The sequence below is a fragment of the Protopterus annectens genome, chromosome 6.part0 (genome assembly GCF_019279795.1).
Source record: "Protopterus annectens isolate FY-2018-M chromosome 6.part0, PAN1.0, whole genome shotgun sequence".
NCBI lineage: Eukaryota > Metazoa > Chordata > Ceratodontiformes > Protopteridae > Protopterus > Protopterus annectens.
Window position 1 is genome coordinate 977,967,849 of NC_056737.1, and position 24,146 is coordinate 977,991,994.

Sequence of the window (24,146 nt, forward strand, 5' to 3'; positions counted from 1 at the left end):
ACAGGTTCAGTGCAAACTTCACCCCTCTCCCCTAAAGGAGAGATAACTATCCCAGCCGAGTGTAGCCTCCCGGACATCTCAAATGCGCAGGTGAAAGCTGCTCTCTCTAAAGCTAAAAACACAGCATCAATGGGACCGGATGGTGTCCCCGGCTGTGTGCTACGAGCTAAATGAGGAATTAAACCCGCACATAAGGCAGCTGTTTAATCTCAGCCTTACCACAGGATACGTGCCCAAGGAGTGGCGTACGGCAACTGTGGTCCCACTCCACAAAGGCGGTGCCTCTACGGACCTTGGTAATTACCGCCCCATAAGCTTAACAAGTCTAGTCTGCAAAGCTATGGAGAGGATCATAATGGAGCTCATAAACAAAGATATAGGGGACTTGCAGACATTGGACCCGACCCAGTTTGGCTTTGTCAAGGGAAGATCATGCCTTTTGAACTTGGTTGACTTCTTGAAACAGTCACCAAGGCCATTGATGAGGAAAGGCAGTCCATACAGCCTACCTTGACCTTGCAAAGGCTTTCGACACAATACCCCACTCGGGTATTGTAGAAAAACTACCAGCTTAAATGTAAACCCATATGTCACAAGATGGGTTGCAAACTGGCTTAAGGACAGAACCCACAGGGTTAGAGTTGCTGGCGCTGTGTCAGACTCCAAGCCGGTCACAAGTGGTGTCCCACAGGGCTTGGTCCTTGGCCCCTATTGTTTGGCATCTACTTCTCAGAAGTACAGGCCAACATGGGAGGACTTTGGCTGACAAAGTTTGCAGACGACTGCAAACTGGGCCATAGTGGAAAGTGCATCGGACACGGATATCCTTCAGAAGGGACTCACGGAAACAGATAGCTGGTGCCAGAGCCATGGCCTGAAGTTAAACGCCAAAAATGTATAGTCATACCCTTCGGGAAAAACAAGGTAACCCCAAGCTACCATATAGGTGGCAATCCACTAAGCACAGAAGAAGTTATCAGGGACCTGGGGACCCAGGTTGACAGTGGCCTTTCTTTTGACACTCACATTGCTAAAGTGGTTAGAAAGACCTTCTACATTGCCCACCTGATCATGAAGGGATTCACATCCAGATCTAGTGAGGTCATTGTTCCCCTGTACTCTTCACTTATCAGACCAATGATGAGTACAATGCCCCATTCGGGATGTATCTCACCCGACATCTGCAGCAATTGGAGAGACCCCAAAAGTTCCTCACCAAAAGGATAAAGGGACTCCAAAATCTGTCATATGCTGCCAGATTGAAGAAACTCCAGCTCTATTCAGTCGCATACCGTCTGCTCAGAGGTGACATGTGCCTGACATACAAGGCCATGTCCAACCCGGAATTAATGGACATGCTCCACCTCAAAAATCCAAATCCACCAAAACCACTAGAGCAAGCGACTTAAACCTTAGCACGGATATAAATAGGACGTGCTGGAGGGATAGATTTATCACTCAGAGACTCCCTATGCTGTGGAATAAAATCCCGGTCCATGTGAGGCAGAGCACCTCGCTGACTCTGTTCAAGAGAAATCTAGACCTGTGGATGGGAGATCGTAGGTTTACCCCAGGAATCATCTCTGTGTCACTGCTGGACAGAGGCACAACAAACTAATGGGCACAGTATTTTTTCATATAAGGGGTGGCGTAAGCCACAATAATTTGGGCTAGGCTTATAAATGCCTTAGGGCAGATAGCCTAGTATAAACCTATGAACCTATGAACCTACCGTAATGATTGTAAAGTGCTTGTCTGTATTAGCTAAGAGAATATCGAAACTGGTACCGTAATGATTGTAAAGTGCTTGTCTATATTAGCTAAGAGAATATCGAAACTGGTACCGTAGTGATTGTAAAGTGCTTGTCTGTATTAGCTAAGAGAATATCGAAACTGGTACCGTAATAAAGTGCTTGTCTGTATTAGCTAAGAGAATATCGAAACTGGTACCATAATGATTGTAAAGTGCTTGTCTATATTAGCTAAGAGAATATCGAAACTGGTACCGTAATGATTGTAAAGTGCTTGTCTGTATTAGCTAAGAGAATATCGAAACTGGTACCGTAATGATTGTAAAGTGCTTGTCTGTATTAGCTAAGAGAATATCGAAACTGGTACCGTAATGATTGTAAAGTGCTTGTCTATATTAGCTAAGAGAATAGACTGACATGTTACAGTAATTCATTAAAATGGTATGGTGCAGTTTTGTGGAGGGGATGCAAACATTTGACCATTTTTGACATAACTAGAGCAGTGCTGTCAGGTAGTGCCATTGCGTTTTGTTTCTCCTTCGTAGCTGTGCTTTTAATCCCTTAATTTCCATTACTTTCTCCGAGTATACAGGACTAATCAGGAGTGACAATGTGCAGACTGATGGTCTTTAGCTGTAGTAGGTACAACAGTCAGTTTAATGGTTTAGATTTTTTTCCTCTATGAGTGAGCATTATAGTGTTTTTTTTTTTTATGCATATTTGTTTAGAGGATGCCATGTACTGAAATGTAATTTATGTTTCAGATTTGTGAGGACTGCCCATTATGCCCTCGAATCCTTGGCCTAACAGCATCAATTTTAAACGGAAAGTGTGACCCCTCCGAGCTGGAGGAGAAAATACAGAAACTCGAAAAAATCCTCAAGAGCAATGCTGAAACTGCCACTGATTTAGTTGTCTTAGATAGGTACCTAAATGTTTTTTGGATTTACATGTTATGGAATACTTGGTACTTTGTTTTGATTTGTTGTCTTCTTACTATGATTTTGCGCACATAATTTGTGACTTGTAATGTAACAGTATGTTGTGCACTTCTTTTTGCAGTTACAAGTAACGAGGAAACACTGTTCTGTGTGGAAGTTTTAAATACCTTAGCGTTCAGGCACCTATTAAAACCATACTGTGAATACCCCACCCAATAAATACCTTCTTTAAACCTTACCAAAGTGTAAATCCATTAATGAAAGTAAGGAAACACAAGGTAGTTCAATTTGAATCTTCTTTATTAAAAACACGCAAACAAGCCAAGCAGATAGTAGTTCAAAAACCAGAATAAAATGTAAAAATCACCATTCCATTTATGTACCTGTTTAAAGGCATGGGAGTGGTTTACTAGGGTAGCTGTGTTGTACAAGACAGCATGTTTACACACACACACACACACACACACACACACACACACACACACACACACACACACACACACACAAATTGCCTGCCTTTCAAAATATTCAGAAGTTAATCTTTCTGAGCCACCTAAAATAAGTACTATTCATCCCCTCACTAATACGAGTGTAGCTATTAAAGCCGTCCATGTTTGCACTAAAAAGTTATAAACAAGAATTAATAAAATGTCATGACATTTGCGGAATATGCATGTACTGATCTAATGTGGTTCTACGGTAATTGGTAGTCTTAGTTATAAAAAAATGTGAGAAAGTGTGCCTTGATTCTAATAACAATATATATTGAAGATGTAATTAGAGTAAATATTTAAAAATTGTTTATAAGCAAATAAATATTTGTATACAAATGTACCTGCTAAAACAAAATTAATAATTAATAAACCACCATCATAATATTAGATTTTAAAATTACACTTACAAAGTTAATGGCTAATGTATATCACATAGTCGAAGTCCTAAAACTTTGAACACTTAATGTTAGAACCATTATGTTCAAAGTTACAAAACTTCGACTATGAATAAAAAAAAAAACAAAGTAAACTGTTTTAAGTGGCGGCAAGCCCCCCTGCTACTTAAATATTCCAACTCTGAGATCGTAATCCATAGAACAAAATGGAAACCTCTGCTTATGGAGATTTCCATTGAAACGCTCGAACTTTTACAAATTTGAACTTATGGTCTCGACTATATGAGGTTCAAACTTGTAAAAGTTCGACTGTGTGATAAGAACCCGTTAATAATTAATAAAAGTGATAATTGCAAATACATGAATGCAAGTAAATTAGAAAATATATGCATATTCCACAGATGTCATGATGTTTTATTAATTCTTGTTTATAACTTTTTAGTGCAAACATGGACGGCTTTAATAACTACACATATTAGTGAGGGTTTGAATGATACTTATTTTAGCTGGCTCAGAGATGAATATTTTAAATGGTAGACTAATGTTAAATATTTTATTTTGTTAGAGCTAGATTCTGTGTAGCGCATGCTTGATTTTCATGACATCTAGGCTTTTTAAGTTGTAACTTTTTAATGCACAGTGAGTTTAACTAGACTCATTGAGTATTAGGGGCAGATATACTACATGTTTATATTGGCTCCAATACTGTAACATTCATACATTCTAAATGGGGTGTCATTTACATATTTTTATAGGGTTTGCAGACCTGATGTATATCACAGCTGTGAGCACGAGCAACTGTTTTTTTTTCTGAAAGATTTTTTGTAAATATATTTTATAAATTTCTTAGTGTATTTTACTTTAAAATTCTTTAATACATATATCATTTAAGATGAATACATTTATTTGCATGTATATATTCCCAAGTGTTTGGTATATTTTTGTTTAGTGTTTGTTTTTTACTGTGTTTTCTTAAATAATATGTATTGTTTTTAGTCCAACAAAATGTAGTGTTATATATTGTCATTTAACTTGCAGTTTTTAGTTACTTTTTCCACTTGACACACAAACCTGAAGAAGTCAAATGTGATCTGTGTTAAACATGTATGTAGGGAGGGTGGCCTAATAGTTACAAGGTGCAGGGTTTGAATCTCACAAGGGATAATTGGCTAGGCTTAAAATGGCTGGCAAGGGCAGTTAGGTTAGTACTAATCTATAAGCCTATGAATGTTAGTAGAAAAGATTTCTAAGGAAATTTGAAGACTTATCTTAACTTTATCTTTTTGATTTTTTGGATACTACACTGAAATGCTTATAGGAAGTTTTAGCAATTATTATTGTGTAATTTTTAGTTTAACTTTGTTTAGTTTAACTAGTTTAACATATTGTGGAATCACAGAGCCTGAAGTAGGGAATACTGTGTCGAATATCACACTGGTGAATGGGGGAAGGGGTATTTAGGGGGAATTGGTATTTAGCAAGTAAACATGCTAATTATCTTTTACAACACAGCTACCCTAGTAAACCACTCATGCTTTTAAACAGGTATATAAACGGAATGATGACTTTCTACACTTTATTCTGTTTTTATCTACTATTTGGATCACTTGTGTGTGTTTTTAATAAAGACGATTTGACTTGGACTAGCTTGTGCTTCCCCCATTTGAGAAACATTCATTAAATGGAATATTTAAAAGTATGAATTCAAAGGGAATAGCAGGCACACTCTCCACTTTTTAAAACGGCAGTTTACTTTTACTTTTTGGATAGGTACTTTTTCCTGGTACAGTATTTGTATGCCTGACCCATTCATTTGTTTTTGTCAGGAAACCTATTGATGTCCGTCCATATCACTGTTGAAGTATCCATTACATTGGGATCCCCTGCTAAGGGCGGCCCGATGTCCAGCCAGTATACCAACGCCTTTAGTTTGCTTCAAGGTACGCCATATGTTATACATATGCTCCTTGCAGAGCATTGGGCATAAAGGTGACGTCCAGATGTTCTATACACAGAAATTCTTTGCTGCCAGTCCGAATGCCATTTCTGATTATCATCTGATCACCCGAGTCACTGCTGGTGTATCTAGACATTCAGATAAGTGGCTCGTGGAGGGTTTTTGCTTATCTTTTTGCTTTTGTATTGTTGTGAGATTTCATGTCCTCCAGAAAAGGTAAATGCCAATGCGGGAGACAGGTTCCTCATAAAAATCTTCACGAGCAGTGCTTGTTTTGTTTAGGTGCTTCTCACATTCATATATCCTACAATATTTGCCAGGCCTTTGTGCCAAAGGCCTTACTCAGTCATCTTTCTTCCCGCGCTATTTATCTAGAGAACGAGTGTCTAAAGCTTTTAGTGAGGGTACTTCCAGGCCTGAGGGTCAGCTGTCTTCGCAGAAGAAGGCCAAAAGTCAGGTTGGATTTTTCAGCTGCACCTCTTGTATTGAGTATCTGTCTCGAGGCTGATGAAAGCTCAGAGTTTCACCTGGTTTCTGAGGTGGATTCTTCTGCAGTGACCGTTTTGGAGCCTGGCATGGATCCAGCTGCTTACACATCCTCTGAGACCTTGCAGAATTCTATTTTGAATGTTCAGGGGGAACTACAGTTGATTATCACTGAAGGAGTAGGGGAGTTCCTCAGATACTAGGGAGGGAGGAAGTCCCAACTACGATTGTGTAGGCCAACACTGGAGCCTTCTACCTTTCATAAGGCGGACGGCCCCTTAAAAAAGAAGCAAAAGACAAAACATGTTTCTTCTGCTCCCAAGGACCCTCAAAGTGAATGGCAGAATTTTACTCTGGGCTTATTTAACACTCTTATGGACTTGAAACCTACTCAGGGGGTCTCTGTTCCGACTCCTCCTTGGTCATCCTCCCTGCTCAAGACCTCTAGGGATCAGGACTCCTCTGAAGAAGAGGAGGATTCAGATGAGGAATCTTTAGCCTGTTCTACCCAGATTCCATCCCCTCTGGAGTACGGCTCTGAGGAAGAAAAGTCTACTAGTCCTGAACCTTCTTTTGAGGAGATTTCTTTTGGGGACACCATTGTCAGGATGGTGGAGTTCTTTAAATGTGATTGTTTACAAGTCTGTAAGTGCAGAGGAGATATTATGAGCTCCTTCAAATGGAGTCTCCTAGACCTTCTGCTGTTCTTGCTGTTTTGGCTGTGTTATTGGAGGCTTTATCTTCTGTTTCTGAGGCCCCAGATTCTCAGTCCCTTGCTGGTAAAAAACCATACCAGTTTTATAAAGTGCCAGACGACTGCAGATTCCTTTACACGTGTCCATCTGTTGATCCTTTGGTAGTCTCTGTGGCATCAGACAAGCCTTCCAAATTACTGCCCTTGACTAAGCTTCTTTCTGATACAGACAGCAGGACCATGGAAAAGCTGGGAATGAATGTTTATACTTCAGCCTCCCTAGCCTTTTGGGCTGTTACTTATCACTCATATGACCAGATATGTTTTGGCTCTCCTTTCTCATGCTAGTCAGGTTACTTCTGACCTTCCTGATTCTGAGAACAAGACATCTGCCATGTGTCTGTTAGGGTCTTCTTCTCCAGTAGCTCACCATTCCATTAAATTTAATTATGCAGCAGATACTTCCTCTAGGGCTGCTGATTTTGGATCTGTTTTGAGGAGATATTCCTGGCTACGGCTTTAACCTCTGCTTGATGATATTAAGGCTAATTTGATGGCCGCTCCTGTAGACAACAAATGTTTGGTGTTGCTGCTGATTTGATGTTCTTCGTGTTTCACTGTTGCAGTCATTACATTTGGGTAATCTGGCAGGTTGCCCTCAGTCGGCCTGAATTCCAAAGTCTTGGGTCCTGCATCAGTTGCTATCCTCTCTTCCATGATGTCAGGGGTATAAAACATGCAGCCGACGCCATTTTCTTTAGTCTTTCTTGCCGCACGGTGCCCGAAGCAGAAGCATTTCGCAAGTGCCGATCGGCCGACTACTGAAATATTCGAGTTTGAGTTTCAGAACCGAAGTCTTCACTAAAGCTAAGTACCCCGTTGAGAATGTTTTTCTTGCTTTTTACCGATGTCAGAAAAAGTTAATAATTATATTACTTGTGGGAAGCAAATACCTTATAAGGATTTCCATTTATACTGTATTCCTTGCCTAGGCCCTGATCACAACGTGCCTGGCTGTCGGTTTTGTGCTAGATTTAACCAACTCACTATTAAGCGTCTGTATATTTTTGCATCTAAGTATTTTGGAAAGAGATTTAACTACCCAGAAATGTTGTCGGATAACAATCCGACTACCGGAGTATATAAAAAACGCAAAGAAAAGGACAGAGAAAGGCAGTCGAGATCCAAAACAGATGATGAAGCTTCTCCTAAGCCATTCACCAGTACTCAGTGAGGCGCTTTTGCAGCCCCTGATACCCACTACCTTCAGGTCTCAGGCCTCTACCAACACCCATGTGGAGTCTGGCGTGCTGCAAGATACTCAAGGTATTGGACAAATGGATGTATCTCCCTCGGATGGGTCTGGAGCCGCTGAGCAGATACCGATTCTGAGGGTGTATTCAGACCTCAACATTTTTATATCAAACCGATGAAAGCTGCAAAACCAAAGGCAAAGACACCTTCTAAAACTTAAAAACATGTGCACAGGCCTCTATGCCTAAAAAACAGATGATCAAAATGGCTGAAGATCTTATTACCTTACTCTGGGGTACCCATCCCCTTCCAGATAAGAGGCCTAGGCAAGGCACTGACTATGAAACTTCAGGTTTCTATTTCTGCTGATTCCTCTTCTGATCAGGAATTATCTTTACCTCCCTATGAGGATTATGATGCTGAGGAGTCTATTCCATCTGCATCTCCTCCTGAGGATTATACATTTGGAGAAACCTTGCATACTTTGAGGGAGCATTTTCACTGGGAGAGTCAAGACTTCTCAGAATCAAAAAAGATGCTCAGGGTTTTCCTTCTCCCTCAGCACAAACATTTAGCCATTCCCCCTGGTTTAGACATTGTGGATGATGTGTTTTCGGAGTCAAGTCTGACCCCTGACTCCTTACCTCCTGCTCCCAGTAAGCTTGACCGGTATTACAGGGTCCCTGACTCTAATACATTTTTATTTAGAAACCCTGCTGCTGATCCTGAAACTATTTTGCAGGGTCCAAAGGGAGTTAAGGCCTCAACAACAAAATACCCTACTCCCCTCCGACAGAGATTCAAGGGCACTTGACAGATAGGGAAAAAAAGGTTTATACATCTGCAACCTTGGCAATCAGGGCCTTACTGTCAATTTCATATGCTTAAGTACCACCAGCATGTTATGGGATTGCTGAAACAGAAAATTATGTTGATTTTCAGAATGTGCAGAAAATAAGGAATTGCAGGAATTATTGCATGCAGCTGAACAAGTTGGAAAGCATACTTTGCAATGTGGTTTTGATTCTTTAGAGGCCTCCTGCAGGGCCGCAGTTGCTGGGTCTGTGATTAGGAGGCATGCCTGGTTAAAGGACCAAAATTTGCCTGATCACGTTAAAGCTAAATTGCTAGATGCACCTTTACAGCATGATTCTCTGTTTGGTTTTAAGGAAGAAGAATTTTTAAAGAAAATGGAAGACAAAGGTAAGTCTGTACAAACTGTTAGGGACTTCTTACAAGTGCAGCCACCAAGATTCAGTAGACACTGGCCTACAAAAAATTGATCCTTTCCTGTGTCAGACAGAGCTCAAAGGGGCAAATCCAGATGCCCTAAGGGTTCCAGATACCAGGTGCAAGACTCGTACAGGTCTAAGCAATGGGATGCATCCACCTCCAAATCTGGAGGAGATAAAGCGCAAACCTACAGAAAGCAATCCCAATGACTTCCCTCTGCCTACACCAAGCACTTAACTTTTGGCAGCACCCATAGGGGGAAAATTAGCACTTTGTGCTCAAAATTGTCAGTTAATAACCCATGACAAGTGGGTACTAAACATTGTATCACAGGGATACAAATTCCATTTCCTCACTCTACCAATGACAAATGGTTGGACAGGTCTGCCAAAAAAAATCAGTGGGCAGAGGCACAGTAACAGGTTACGTCCCTCATGGATATGAGGGACATTCAGACAGTATCAGAACAGGAAAAGGACAAGGTTTTTACTCAAGACTGTTCTTTGTACCCAGAAAGGACAAGGCCTGGCGGCTAGTACTGGATTTATCGATTTTGAACACATACCTGGACATTTCAAAATTCAAAATGCTCACTTTGCAACAGCTTCTGCCCATGCCGGGCAAGAATACTTGGCTGGTGACATTAAAAGAGGCATACCTGCATGTCCCAGTAAGACAGTCGTGCAGAAGACACCTCAGATTCAAGGCTGGCTTAATGCATTACCAATTCTCTGCACTGCCCTTTGGCTTATCTGCTGCACCCAGGGTCTTTACAAAGTATTCAAATATATTATTACTTTAACGACTGTCTCATTCAAGTAGAGAACAAGGACACTCTTCTACGATACCTGGCGTTTGTGAAAAGGCTTCTAACATGCCTAGGGTACACAATAAATGAAAAGAAATCACAAATGGTACCCTCTCAAAAAATGACATTCCTGGGTGCAAGCTTGAATACAACGGTCCAGATGGCTTGCCTCAAGCTAGACAAACAAAGGCAACTGACTACTTACTTCAAACTGATGGTAACAAAAACCCAGTCTTCTGCAAGACAAATTCTGCAGGCTCTGGGCTTCATGGCATCCTGCATCCTACTAATTCCATATGCAAGATTGCATATGAGGAAACTTCAATGGTACCTAAAAAGTTTATGGAGACAGCATTCACACAGTCTGGAAACTATGATTCCTGTCATTCATTCCCTGCCTGCAACAGGAGTTTCTATGGTGGGCAAAGGCCTGTCCCCAAAACATGGGATGGTCCTTCACTCTACCCCCTGCCAGCCAAACCTTAACAACAGACTCATCATATTATGCTTGGGGGGCCCACATGGCAGGAAGATGCATTCAGGCCATATGGGCACCAAATCAAATGCATCTACATATCAACCAGAAAGACATGCTAGCTGTTCAAAATGCCCTAACAGCCATCAAGGACTTAATTCATCCAGGACAACTACTGATAAAGACGGACAACACCACAGTTATGTGGTATATAAACAAACAAGGGGGCACACACTCATACCCCCTTTGCAGATTAGCCATGGCACTGTGGGGCACAGCTTTGACCTACCAAATAAATCTTCAAGCTCAATTCCTGCCAGGAAAACAAAACACTCTGGCAGACTAAGCAGGAACCTTATGAATCCTCACGAGTGGAAACCAAGTCCACAAATCTTCAGCATGATAGCAGAGAAATGGGGGAGCCCATACATAGACTGATTTGCCTCTCCTCAAAATTATCAACTGAAAAGATTCTGCACAAGGACTTATCACAGACAAGCATGGAAAGTGGACGCCCTATCCTTCAGTTAGAAAAAAATATCATTTTACGCCTTTCCTCCTCTGCCTCTTCTACCCATGGTCCTCCTAAAAGTCAGACAAGAGAAGCCAAAGATGATATTAATTGCCCCGGACTGGCCCCGCCAATACTGGTACCCAATCCTAAGGAATTTGTCTCAATACCCAGCTTGGACCTTGCCTCAAAAACCACTACTACTGTCCCAGCAAAACAATCCGGTCCTTCACAGTCAACTACAGATTTTGAACCTGGAAGCATGGCTAATCCTGTAATCATACAGACGACACCTCTCAGTAAAGCTGTGATGGATGTCATTCTGGAAGCCAGAAGGCCTGGTACTAGAAAGTCTTATGCTGACAAATGGAAGAGATTCTGTGCTTGGAACTGAACACAATGAACTGATACAGCAGAACCGCATATTCCTCAGATATTACAATACTTAACTGAGATGCTTGACAAAGGCCTATCTTTCTCATCAATCAAAATCCATGCCTCTGCCATTTCGGCTCATTACAATACAAAGCCACCAGTCTTTTCTCATCCTTTACTGAAACAGTATCTTAGAGGAGCCAAAAATTTAAGGCCTCCTAGAAGATCACCATTACCTGCATGAGACCTCAATTATGTGATGGAAAAACTCCCCCTGCCTCCATCTGAACCAGCTGCTATCGCTGATATAAAGTTCTTATCCTGGAAGACAGCTCTGCTACTAGCAATTACTTCAACAAGAAGAGTTTCAGAGCTACAAGCCCTCATGGCTGTAGAGCCTTTTATCATATTTTACCTAGACAGGGTGTCTCTGAGGACAAATCCTACTTTTATGCCTAAGATCGTTTCCAGTGAGGCTCTTAAGCAAACAATTCATCTGCCAACTTTTTATCCAAATCCACAGAACAAGGGGGAGAGAATTCTGCATTCCTTGGACGTACACAGACAGCTAAGATTGTACTTGAGCAGGACTAAAGCTCTAAGAAAAACTGAGCAGTTACTTGTGTCATATGCTGCAGGATCAGAAGGGAAGCCTGTTTCAAAGCAGACAATTTCAAAGTGGGTAAGCCACTGCATCCGTTTCTGCTACTTACACCATGTTAAACCTGTGCCCAAGGGCATTAGGTCTCATTCCACCAGAGCTGCAGCTACTTCAGCAGCCTTTCTCAGAGGAGTACCAACCAAAGACATTCTATAGGCTGCTACTTGGAGTTCTGTTCACACCTTTACAAAGCATTACCATTTGCCTCTCTAAGTCCAAGGGAAGGCTTTGCCACTGTAGTGCTGCAGGGCCTTATAGCCTCATCTAATGCTGTTTAGCTCCAGCCTCCCAACCATAGCTTTGGGATTCTACCCAAATGTAATGACTGCAACAGTGGAACATGAAGAACATAGTACAGTTGTGTACACTTACCATAAATGTAGCTGTTAGTGTATTCACTGTTGCGGTCCAGGTTATCCTCCCACCATCCCCCTGTCATTCTACAGTTTCTCTCTCCTTCTACAACCTCTGTGGTGTATTTGCTTGTAGATGAAGGTAAAGTTTATATTGATGCATGTATATATTTAGAATATTGCTACCTTTTTGGCGGCACCTGACATTGGGGGCAAGAAAAGCTAAAGAAAATGGCGTCGGCTGGATGTTTTATACCCCTGACGACCTGATGTCTTGGAAGAGAAGACAGCAACTGATGCAGGACCCAAGACTTTGGAAGTCAGGCCGACTGAGGGCAACTTGGCAGCAGATTACCCAAATATAATGACTGCAGCGGTGAATACACTGTAACATCTACATTTATGGTAAGTGTACACAACTGTACTTTGTAGTCCCTGCAGGAGAAAGGCAAGGAGTTACAGGATGTGAAAGATTTTTGTTTCACCAGTGCCCAAGTTTCAGAGGAACTGCCCTACTAAACCAGCTTTTGTTAGAAGAAAGTGTTGTCGTCCTAAAGGTGAAAAAGGTGGTAGAGGGGCTCTGCCAGCTAAGTCTGCTGAGGCTGCTCCTGCTCAGAAGTCTTCCTTTCCTGATAAACCAGGTGCTGTCTGACTTCCCGATTCTTCCCAGCCACATTCCTCTTTCTCTCTCTTCCTGTTTGGTTAACCATAACCAAATATTCTTGTTTTTTTCCATCATTCTCCAAGGGTATTTCGTGGTTTGGAAATCTGTCCCCACCCACCATGGGCATGCCTCAGTCAGGTGTTTCATGATCTTTTGACTCTGGAGGTTCCAGCTGCTCAAGGGTGGGGGTTCCAGAATGTTTTTGGTCCCCAGGAAAGAGGGCACGTGGAGACCCATTCTGGATCTTTCTCATCTGAATACTTTTCTGACGATTTCTTCCTTTTGAATGTTCACCCTTCATCAGACTTTGTTCCTTTTGCTGCTTCCTCTGGCTTTATTGGTTTATCTGGTTCTCTGGGATACTTAATATTCCTATTCATACCCTTTTCAGGAAGTTTTTACGTTTCTCTGTTCCTTCCTAGCATTTTCAGTTCTCTTCTTTGCCCTTTGGCCTCTCTACTGCCACAAGCATTTTCACGAAATGACTAGCTCCTGCTGCTGCTTTTTGCAGGATCCAGGTGAGTATTTCCTTACTTGGATGACCTCTTATTTCAGGAATCTTCTCCTGAAATCCTTTTACAAAAATCTTCATTTTGCTATTTCTCTTCTGCAAAGTCTGGGGTTCACAGTAACCTCAGAAAAAGTATTTTCTTACTCCCTTTCAGGACCATGTTTTTCTGGGATGCAGAATTCAGACTGTGCCTCTGTTGGCATCTCTGCCTCCGACAAAGGTCGTGACCCTCATTTCCTTTCAAACTCTTCTTCCTCTGGCTTCTGTCACAGCCAGGGAGTTTGAGATTCATGGCATCCACCATCCGTATGCTCCCTCTGACCAGACTCCACACAAGGAAGTTTCGGCGGGTTCTGAAGTCAGTTTGGCTTCAACGTGTGCATCCTCTAGACTTTGTACTTCTTCCTTGTCTTTATTGGTGGATTCAGCAGTTGTCTCCAAACCCAGGGCTCACATTTAATTCCAGACTTCCCTCTTAGGAGCTGTTCACACACACACTTCAGATGTGGGATGGGGAGCAGCTTTTGGCTCCCTAAAGGTGCAGGGGGTATGGTGACTTTGTCAACAGAAAGAGCACATGAGTAACAAGGAAATGAGAGCTCTTCTGGTGGCGCTTCAGGCTTTTCATCCAGACAATACCGCAGTGATGTGGAATGTAAAATAATGGGGAAGCTGACAGTCTGTCCTAGTGTGGGATCTTGCTGTTAAGTATCAAGTGACTCCTCAGGCAATTTACATTCCCTCAGGTCAAAGCATTGAAGCAGACACTGAGAAGGTCCTTAACTCAATCCCGCGAATGGATGCTTCACATGGATGTGTTTCTAGGCATTGTCCCCCAGTGGGGTACTCTTCAAATATATCCATTTGCCTCTCCTCTGAACAGACAACTTCCTCTCTTTTGTGATCGAGTCCTAGGTTCTCTGTTTAGAAGGTGGATGGCCTAACTTTTTCTTGGAAGGGTATGGCCTAACATTTTCTTGGAAGGGGATGTTTCTTTATGCATTCTCTCCCCTTCCACTCATTCCAAAAGTTCTTTTCAGAATTCAACAGGATTCTCCCAAAATCTTGTTGGTGACTCCCTTTTGGCCAAGACAGCATTGTTTCCCCCTTCTGCATTTAGCCAAGGGCAATCCTCACAAGTTACATCACAGGGTGGACCTAATCGCACAAGGCAAGGGATCTCTCATCCATCCCCACCTGTCCACTGTTCAGCTGACACTGTGAGTGATAGGATTTTGATTCCATAAAGGCACCTTTTTTCTGAGGACTTGCTTAGGAGGTCCGACAGGAGGCCAGGAAACCCACTATTAGGAAGTCCTACGTATCCAGTTGGAAGAGGTTTTCTGTCTTCCCCGTAACCTGGATCCACTTTCAGTGGATGTTGATTTGGTTCCATCCTATCTGTGTGAATTGCTTGATGCTGGATTGGCCTCCTCTTCTGTTAAGGCTCACTTATCAGCTTTCTCTGCTTGTCTGTCTTTTTCTCCTCCTTTGGCTTCTAGATTTGAAGCGAAACAATGTTTTAAAGGCGTCCTTCATATTAGGCCTCTCAGGAAGCCTATTCCTCCTCCCTGGGATCTTAATTTTGTTTTGGAAAAATTGAATCTGGCTGCTTTTGAGCTTGTTGCTTCAGTTTCCTTGTAACATTCCTCTTTGAAGACTGTACTTTTGTTGGCTCTTACTTCTGCCAGACTGGTGTCTGAGCTTCAAGCCTTTATGGCTTGTCTTCCTTTTTTGGTGTTTCATAAGGACAGGGTACCCTTGTATGTACTAATCCTTTAATGTCTAAGGTGGTTAATGAGTTGTCCTTAATCATTCTATTCATTTCCCACTTGTTTCCCTTCTCCACAATCTGCCAGTGAGAGGTGCTGCATATATTGGATGTGCATAGACAACTCAGATCTTATTTGGATAAGTCTAATACTGTTAGGAAATCTGATCAACTCTGTTTCTTTTCATTCTAGGTCCCTATGATTAGGTGTATCCAAGCAGACCATTTCTTCTTGGGTCTCTAAAGCTGTTTCCGTTTCTTATTCTTTTCATGGTAAGAGCCTTCCTTTTCCTGTTAAGGTTCATTCTATTAAAACTGCGGCTTCTTCTGGTGATTTTTTTCGAGGGTTTGGATACTAACACTGTTCTTGAGGCAGCTACCTGGACTTCTGTGTGTACGTTTACCAAGCAGTACAAGTTGGATGAAATCTCCAGAGCTAGACCTGGTTTTGCTATGGCCTTCCTTCATGGCTTCTTAGAGAGCTCTACTAGTCCTTCCTCCTCCCAGGTTTCTTCCTGAACTTTGGCAGTCTTCCTAATGTAATGATTATGGCAACAGTGATATGGAAGGACATAATACAGTTGTGTAAAATCTTGCCCTAACAGTAGATGTGAAGTTAAATCTTGCCATTTATTCTCACTGATGTGTTCGGAGCCTATCCTTTGCTCCGACACGGCCGATAGCAAAGCTCAAGGTTTGCCAGTAGCTCGAGACCAAGCCCCTTATCCCACAATGCACTGCTGGAATTACCTCAGATCTAGTTTGCCACGGTAAGAGAGATCTCTATGATCCAGCTAACTCGGACCATTTGTGGGAAAAATAACAGCAAGTTTATAAAAAAATCCTTTACTTTTTAGTTGTGTGTTAATATCAGGTTGTTTATTAATATAATTTATAGTTTTTGTAGTTTTAAACAGTTTAAATAGTTAGTGCCTGTTGGCTTCTTGGTTTGAGTGGGCCTTTAGCTATATTTACTCTTATTAGTCTTTCTAATAGTCAGGGTTCTTCTCTGTTGGCCTCTCAGCCCTTTATTTGTAATATGTAATTATATGGTTATAGTTAGTGCCCGGTTTGGGCTTGGTAGTTTGTGGATCTTTATAAGTGAGTAAGGACTTTTCTATCTTACTCTTTTCAGTTTCCTGTTTGTTACTAACTATGTCAGATGAAAAGGAGAAATCCCATCCAAAATCAGGATTCAAAAAATGCCCAGATTGTGGGCAGAAAATGTCCGTCACTGACAGACACATTCAATGTGTCTATCATCTGGGGGCTAAGCACCTCCAAGACACTTGCAGCATTTGTCATTCCTTTTCTTTAAGAGTCCTCTTGGAGAGAAGGAGGAAGCTAATAGACAGGGGAATGCTACAGCAATCCTTTTCTGAGGTTTTGAGTAGCCATGAGGGTACTAGCTTGTCCTCTAAATCCTCAAAATCCAGGTCTCCAGACAAAGTGACAAAAAAGGTAATTTCTGGAGGAGCATCATCAGTTTCACAGACCTTGGAACTGAGTGCACCTTTGATTCAGAACCAGCTCTCGGTTTTGGAGCCGGTCTCTGAAGTTCCTTCTTCCCCTCTGCCCCAGTCAGCACCTTCGGTGCATTCAGCTAAGTCTTCAGTCAGCCTTTCAGATTTGGGCATGGATTGGCTAGTGCAGAAGCTTTTACAGGCACCAGGACTTGCCAAATTGTTTTCGGCCCCGACCAGCTCGTCTGTGCCGAAGGCCATGGAACTGGATTTGTCTACTCCTCCGAGCCGTACTGGACTCTTGGAGCCAAAGGAAAGTGAACCGATGAATGTTCTTCGTGGTTCACTGTTGCAGTCATCACAATTAGGTTATCCTGCTGGCAGGCAGCCCTCAGTCAGCCTGAATTCCAAAGTCTTGGTCCGGCGTCGGTTGCTGTCACCTTTTCCCTGACGTCAGTGCGCCAGGGGTATAAAAGATGCAACTGACGCCATTTTCTTCAGTCTTTCTTGCTGCACGGTCCCGAAGGAAAAGCAATTCGCAAGTGTTGGTCGACTGACCTGAGATTTTCGTTTCGAATTTCAGATCCAAAGTCTTAATTTAAAGCTAAGTACCCTGTTGGGGAAACTTTTTTCTTGCTCCAGACCGATGTCAGAAAAAGTTAATTATTGTATTTCTTGTGGGAAGCAAATACCTCATAAGGATTTTCATTCTTACTGTATTCCTTGCCTAGGCCCTGACCACGACATGCTAGTTGTTGGTTTTGTGCTAGATTTAACCAGCGCACTATTAAGCGTCAGTACAATTTTGCTTTTCACTATTTTGGCAGATGATTTACTTATACAATGTCATCTGATATCCATCCCACTACTGGGATTCACAAGAAATACAGAGAAAAAGATAGATAGGCATCCGAGGTCCAAAACAGATGATGAGGCTTCTCCTAAGCCAGTCACCGGTTCTTCGGTTCTCAGTGAGGTGCTTTCGCAGCCCCATACAACTGCCATTTCAGAACCGCAGGCTGATACTGACTCCCATGAGGAGATGACCAGGCCTCTAGAAACCCAAGGTACTGGACCTTCCGACACTATTCCCTCAGGTGGGTCTGGAGCCACTGAGCAGGCACCGGCTTCTGAGGGTGTTTTCAGGCCTATTCAATTCCATGTTAAAACGACTTCAGCTTCAAAGGCAAAGACTAAAGCACCTTTAAAGGCAAATTAACAAGTGCAACAGCCACATGCCAGATCTCCATGCCCAAAAAAAAACAAATGCTCAAGATGGCCGAAGATTTGCTTACTCTGACTAGGGGATCTGAAGTAGTTAACTTCATTTGTCCATCAACCTGTGGGTATCAGATCCATATCTGATCCGAGCCGGCAGCTTCAAACAGCTAAGATCCGAGCTCCAAGTTCCTCCCCTTGCCCATAATCCCCTGCTATCCCTTCCTGACCTTAGATCTCATTTGCCACGGTTCAGTAGGCAGCTCTGAATGAGTTCCAGGCGTGGGAGTAGATCGCTTTTGTGAGAGAAATCCTTTTTCTGTTATCACAGTAAAAGTTTGTGTGTGTGTTGCCCTTAGTCTTCCAGTTGTTAACTGTTTATAGTTAATTTTAGTTAAATTACCTCCCCCCGTGTGTGTGAAGGCGGGTCTGTCTTTCGGCCTTGTATAATTTTTTTCCTTAGTCATGTCTGAGGCCCCTAAAGCCACCTTTTCTATGCACAGAGTGTGGCCATAAGCTGTCCCCAGCAGATGGCCACACTCGGTGTGTTATCTGCCTTGGGGTTGACCACCTGTCCTCAGGCTGCACCATTTATGCAGCGTTCAACCCCAGGGCTTTGAGGGACAGGAGGTCGAAGTTGATTCTGGTGGGACTGTTGCCCCCAGACTCGACTTCGTCCTCCTCTCCCTCCATGGCACCTGCCGCGGCAGTGCCACCTTCCATCCCTGCTCCCCTGGCCGGGACTCACCCTCCCACCTCAGGCCGGGAGAAGAGGGAAGCTAGGAGGGAGAGGAGAAAAGAGAAGCACCACAAGCAGCGGGCCGAGTTTTCCTCCTCGGCCCCACCGGCCAAGCCAGCAGCCTCTCCCAGGGCCTCCAGGCCTTCTCCTTCTCGGCTCCATTCACCCCGTTTTCCCCGGAGCCAGAGGAGGTGGAGACATTGCCGCCTTCGAGGTCATTGAGGCGGCATTCCCGGCTCGCCTCGTTGGCCTCCTCTAGGTCAACCCTAAGCATGTCTGATGCAGACTTGGACCGGATGATGTGTAGGTTCCTTCAGGCCCAGCTGCAGATGGGAGTGCTCCTGCCTCCCCCCCCCCTCCGAGGGTGAGCTCGACCCCCTTTTTTGCCCCATTCGCTCCTTCTCCGACCCACTGCTGGGGCTCGGAGCTTTTCGGAGCCGGGTAGCATGGGAGCCGGGGGAGTGTCGGTGCCATTAGTACCTTGTACTTCGCTGATGGCACCCTAAGTTTGTTGGGCCCGTTTTCGGATCTGAGCTCTCAGAGCCGAGAGCTGAGCTTCGGATCCAGAGGTGTCAGTGTATCTTCGGCTCCGTCTCGGTCGGAGCATACTGGCACTTCAGATCCGATTGATTCGGTGCCGGCTCCGATCCCCACATCGGATCCATGGGGACTGCTCTTGGATCCCAGAGAGAGCAGATGTCCTTCAAGGATGCATCTGCAGTCCTAACATATGGGTTGTCCTGCCTCAGGCAGCCCTTCGGTCGGCCGGATTCCAAAGTCTGGGTCTGGCCTCGGCTGATGTCGCACTTCACCCGACGTCATAGCTGCTGTTTATTGGGTATAAAGACATCAGCCAACGCCATTTTCCTCAGTCTTTCTTGCTGCGTGGTGCCCGAAGCAGAAGCTGTTCACAAGTGCCGGTCGGTCAGATCCAGAGATTTCTACTACCGAAGACTTCTAAAAAGCTAAGTACCCCGTTGGGGACTCTTTCTTGCCTCAGCCGATGTCAGACAAAGTAAATAATTGTTTAACTTGTGGGAAACAAATACCTCATAAGGATTTCCACTCTTACTGCCTTCTTTGCTTAGGCCCAGACCACGACGTATCAGCTTGTCTAGCCTGTGCTTCCTTCAACCGACAGACACTTAGACGTCGGTCAGAGTTTGCAGAGGAGTTTTTTGGTCCCTTTTGCATACAAAATGCCGTCGGAGACTCGACTACTCAATTAGCTAAAAAGCGCAAGGAAAAGGACCGACATTCGCGGCCCGCTGTTTCGGCTGAAACCACGGTTAGGCCAACCGTGAATGTCTCGGTTTCGGCGGAAACCGAGCCCCCGGTTCTTCCTTCGGCCGAAAGCATACTTCCGATAGCCGAGGCCTCGCAGAGCATGGCTGAATCTGCTACTGAATTTACTGCTACAGAAGCAGGCACCCAGGATTTGTCAGACACTGTTCCTTTAGACATATCTACCCCTGCACGTGGGGCTGCTAGACCCCCTGCTTCCATGTCTATCAAGGCTTTTGCCAGGGCTAAAGCAACTAAATCTTCTAAGGCCTTGCCTGCCAAAACTCCTTCACATAGGCCTACCTCTAGTTCCCAAATACTCAGCCTGGCTGAGGATCTAATTTCTTTGATCAGAGGATCCCAACCTCACCCAGACAGGGCCTCTCAGCCCCCTCCAGACAAGAGGCCTAGGACTGAACCTCCGGAACCTGTCTCTACAGATTATTCCTCGGATGACTCAGACATTTCAGACCCTCACGAAGGCCCATATTCTCCTTATGTGGATTCTGATGCAGAAGACTCCATTCCTTCTGCTTCTCCTCCTGAAGAATTTTCATTTGGGGAAACCTTGCATGCTATGAGGGAACACTTCCAATGGCAGGGCCAGGATTTTTCAGATTCAAGGAAAAGGCTAAGGACTTTTTTACACTTACCACAGCATAGGCCTTTAGCCATTCCGCCAGTACTAACAGTTGTTGATGATGCATATAATGATGCCTGTACTGCTCTTGATTCTCTTCCTCCGGCCCCTGCCAAGCCAGACAGATATTACAGGGCCCCGGACACACACTACCATTTGTATAAGGCTCCTGTTGCAGACCCTGAAACCATTTCACAGGGCCTTAAAGGTGTGGCAGCTGCCTCTGCCAAAAACCCTCTTCCCTCTGAAAGGGAATCTAGAGCATTAGAGAGATGGGGTAAAAAGGTTTATACTTCTGCTACTCTTTCAGCCAGGGCCTTGAACTGTCAATTTCACATGATTCAGTGCCAGGAATTTTTGTTAGACCAGCTAAATACAAAACTGTCTTCTCCTGAACCTTTAGACCACAAGTCCCTTCAGGATTTGGTACATAACTCTCAGCAGGTCAGTAACCATTTCTTAAAATGTGGCTATGATGCACTGGAGGCTTCCTTTAGATCAGCTATGACTGGAACAGTGATTCGAAGACATGCCTGGTTAAAAGAACAATCCTTACCAGACCATGTTAAGTCAAAACTCCTAGATGCTCCCATGGAGAAGCAAAGTTTGTTTGGCTCCCCTGCACAGGAGGTTCTAAAGAAGGTGGAAGAAAAAGCAAAATCTGTCCAAACAGTCAAGGATTTCTTACAGGTCCAACCTCCGAGGTTTAGCAGAAATTGGCCTTCGAAGAATTGGTCCTTTCCAGACAACTCCAGAGCACAGAGAGGCAGAAATAGATGCCCAAGAGGCAGAGGTCAATCTAGGGGTGCCTACAGGGGACGTCAGTGGCAACCTACCAACCAGAGAAGTACTGCCACAGAATCAACTACAACCACTTCCACAGGGCAGACACAATGACTTGGCTCTAGTTCCGCCTACCAGGGAACAACTGGAAGCACCCTTGGGCGGAAAACTAGCCTTATTCTCCGACAACTGGCATTACATTACAGGAGACAAATGGACTTTACAAACAATAGACAAGGGCTACAGGTTTCACTTCCACACTCTACCAAAAAAGAGGAATGCCAAACCTACCACCAAGCCAAAAAACAGACGCTCTAAGACAAATCAATAACTTACTAAGGATGAGAGCTATAGAAGAGGTGCCACCTATGGAACAAGGCCAAGGATTTTACTCCAGGCTTTTCCTTGTACCAAGAAAAGAAAATCAATGGAGACCTATTCTAGACTTGTCCGCACTGAACACATACCTCATTGTTCCAAAATTCAAAATGCTGACCCTCCAGCAACTTCTTCCCATGCTGGGCAAGGAGTCTTGGCTGGTGACTCTAGATCTCAAGGAGGCATACCTGCACGTCCCTATCGACCAGATTGCAGAAGACACCTCAGATTTCTTGCAGGATCAGAGCATTATCAATTCTCAGCATTGCCTTTTGGCTTATCTACTGCCCAGAGTATTCACGAAATGCCTGGCATCAGTAATTGCTCATTGCAGACTTCAGGGAATTCAAATTTACCCATACCTGGACGACTGCCTAATACAAGCGGACAACAAGGCAAAGTTAACAAAAGATTTGGAAAATGTCATACAACTGTTGCAAGCCTTGGGATACACAGTCAACATGCAAAAGACAAGACTAGTACCATCCCAAAGGATAACATTCTTGGGTGCAGAACTAGATACATCAACTCAGATGGCTTTTCTCACAGAAGAAAAACAAAAGCAACTACCAGTCTACTTCATGACATTAACAACACAAACTCAGCTTACTTCAAGGAAAGTCCTGCAAGCCCTGGGCTACATGGCATCCTGCATAATATTGGTTCCGCATGCCAGGCTGCATATGAGAAAGCTACAATGGTACCTAAGGAATGTATGGTCTCAACACAAGCACAGTCTAGAAGCCCAGATTCCAATAATTCCATGCCTGAAGCAAGAATTCCTGTGGTGGGCTCAGGCCTGTCAGTTGAACAGAGGCTTGCCTTTCCACAAACCTCATCCAAGCCAGACCATTACCACGGACGCCTTAGACCTAGGATGGGGGGCACACATGGTGGACAAGTGTATACAAGGCCTATGGACCCAAGACCAGCTGAATCTACACATAAATCTAAAGGAGATGCTGGCAGTGAAACATGCGATCCAGGCATTCAGACCACTCCTTCAACAGGGTCATCTGCTGATAAGGACGGACAGTACCACAGTCATGTGGTACATCAACAAACAGGGAGGTACACATTCATATCCTCTATGCCGGATGGCAATGGACCTGTGGAATGTGGCCCTGAACCTCAACATTCAACTTCAGGCCAGATTTGTACCAGGAAAAGAAAATTCTCTAGCAGACACCTTAAGCAGAACTACCACGGATGCTCACGAATGGATGCTGCATCCAGATATTTTCAAAGCCATAACACAGAAATGGGTACTACCACAGATAGACCTGTTTGCCTCCCCACACAATCACCAATTGAAGAAATTCTGCACAAGAGCATACCACCCACTTGCTTGGAGGGTGGACTCCCTTTCCTTCAGCTGGAAAAACCTGACAGCATATGCATTTCCACCTCTTCCCTTGATGTACAAAGTTCTACTGAAGATCAGAGAGGATCAGCCATGGGTAATTCTGATAGCTCCAGACTGGCCGAGGCAACATTGGTACCCGCTACTGAGAAGCATGTCTCGGACACACGCATGGCCTCTACCTCTATGTCCCTTACTACTAACACCGGACAACTACAAGATCCTACATCCAAACTTGAAAACACTGCAGCTAGCTGCTTGGAATATTGCATAAAACAAAATAACCCAGGTTTATCTCAGAGGGTTAAGGACATTATCCTGGAGGCACGCAGACCCTCCACAAGGAAGACTTATTCAGCCAAGTGGAAAAGATACCTCATTTGGAGTGCAGCAAAGGGAGAAAATGTCTCATTGGCAAACATAGCACACATCCTGGAATATTTAGCAGAGCTATTCCACAATGACCTATCTTACTCCTCCATTAAGATTCATGCATCAGCAATTTCTGCAGAATACAACATGGATCCTCCTGTCTTCTCTCATCCTCTACTCAGGCAGTTCTTGAGAGGAATCAAAAATGTAAAACCTCCAAGGAAACCACCTTTACCTACATGTGATCTCAACTTTGTGCTGGAAAAGTTAACACTTCCCCCTTTTGAACCAGCAGCAACAGCAGAATTACAATTCTTGTCTTGGAAAACTGCTTTCCTGCTAGCAATTACTTCAGCAAGAAAGGGTATCTGAGTTACAGGCATTAATGGCAGTACAACCCTTCCTTATCTTCCATCAGGACAGAGTCTCTCTGAGAACTAACCCTACCTTTATGCCAAAAGTGGTCTCCAGAGTATCATTGAACCAAGCGATTCATTTACCTACATTCTTCCCCAACCCACAGAACAGGGGGAAAGACTGCTACATACCTTGGATGTGCACAGACAATTACG

General features: G+C 43.8%; 1 protein-coding gene across 1 annotated transcript in view; it reads left to right on the forward strand.

The window, feature by feature from the left end:
• The window catches only part of DICER1 (dicer 1, ribonuclease III), a gene marked incomplete in the record, with an annotated part of 1,877,097 nt that overhangs the window by 280,122 nt on the left and 1,572,829 nt on the right, over window positions 1-24,146 (forward strand). The window contains 1 exon segment of the mRNA XM_044074618.1: window positions 2,516-2,676. Coding sequence (XP_043930553.1) covers window positions 2,516-2,676 — 161 coding nt within the window.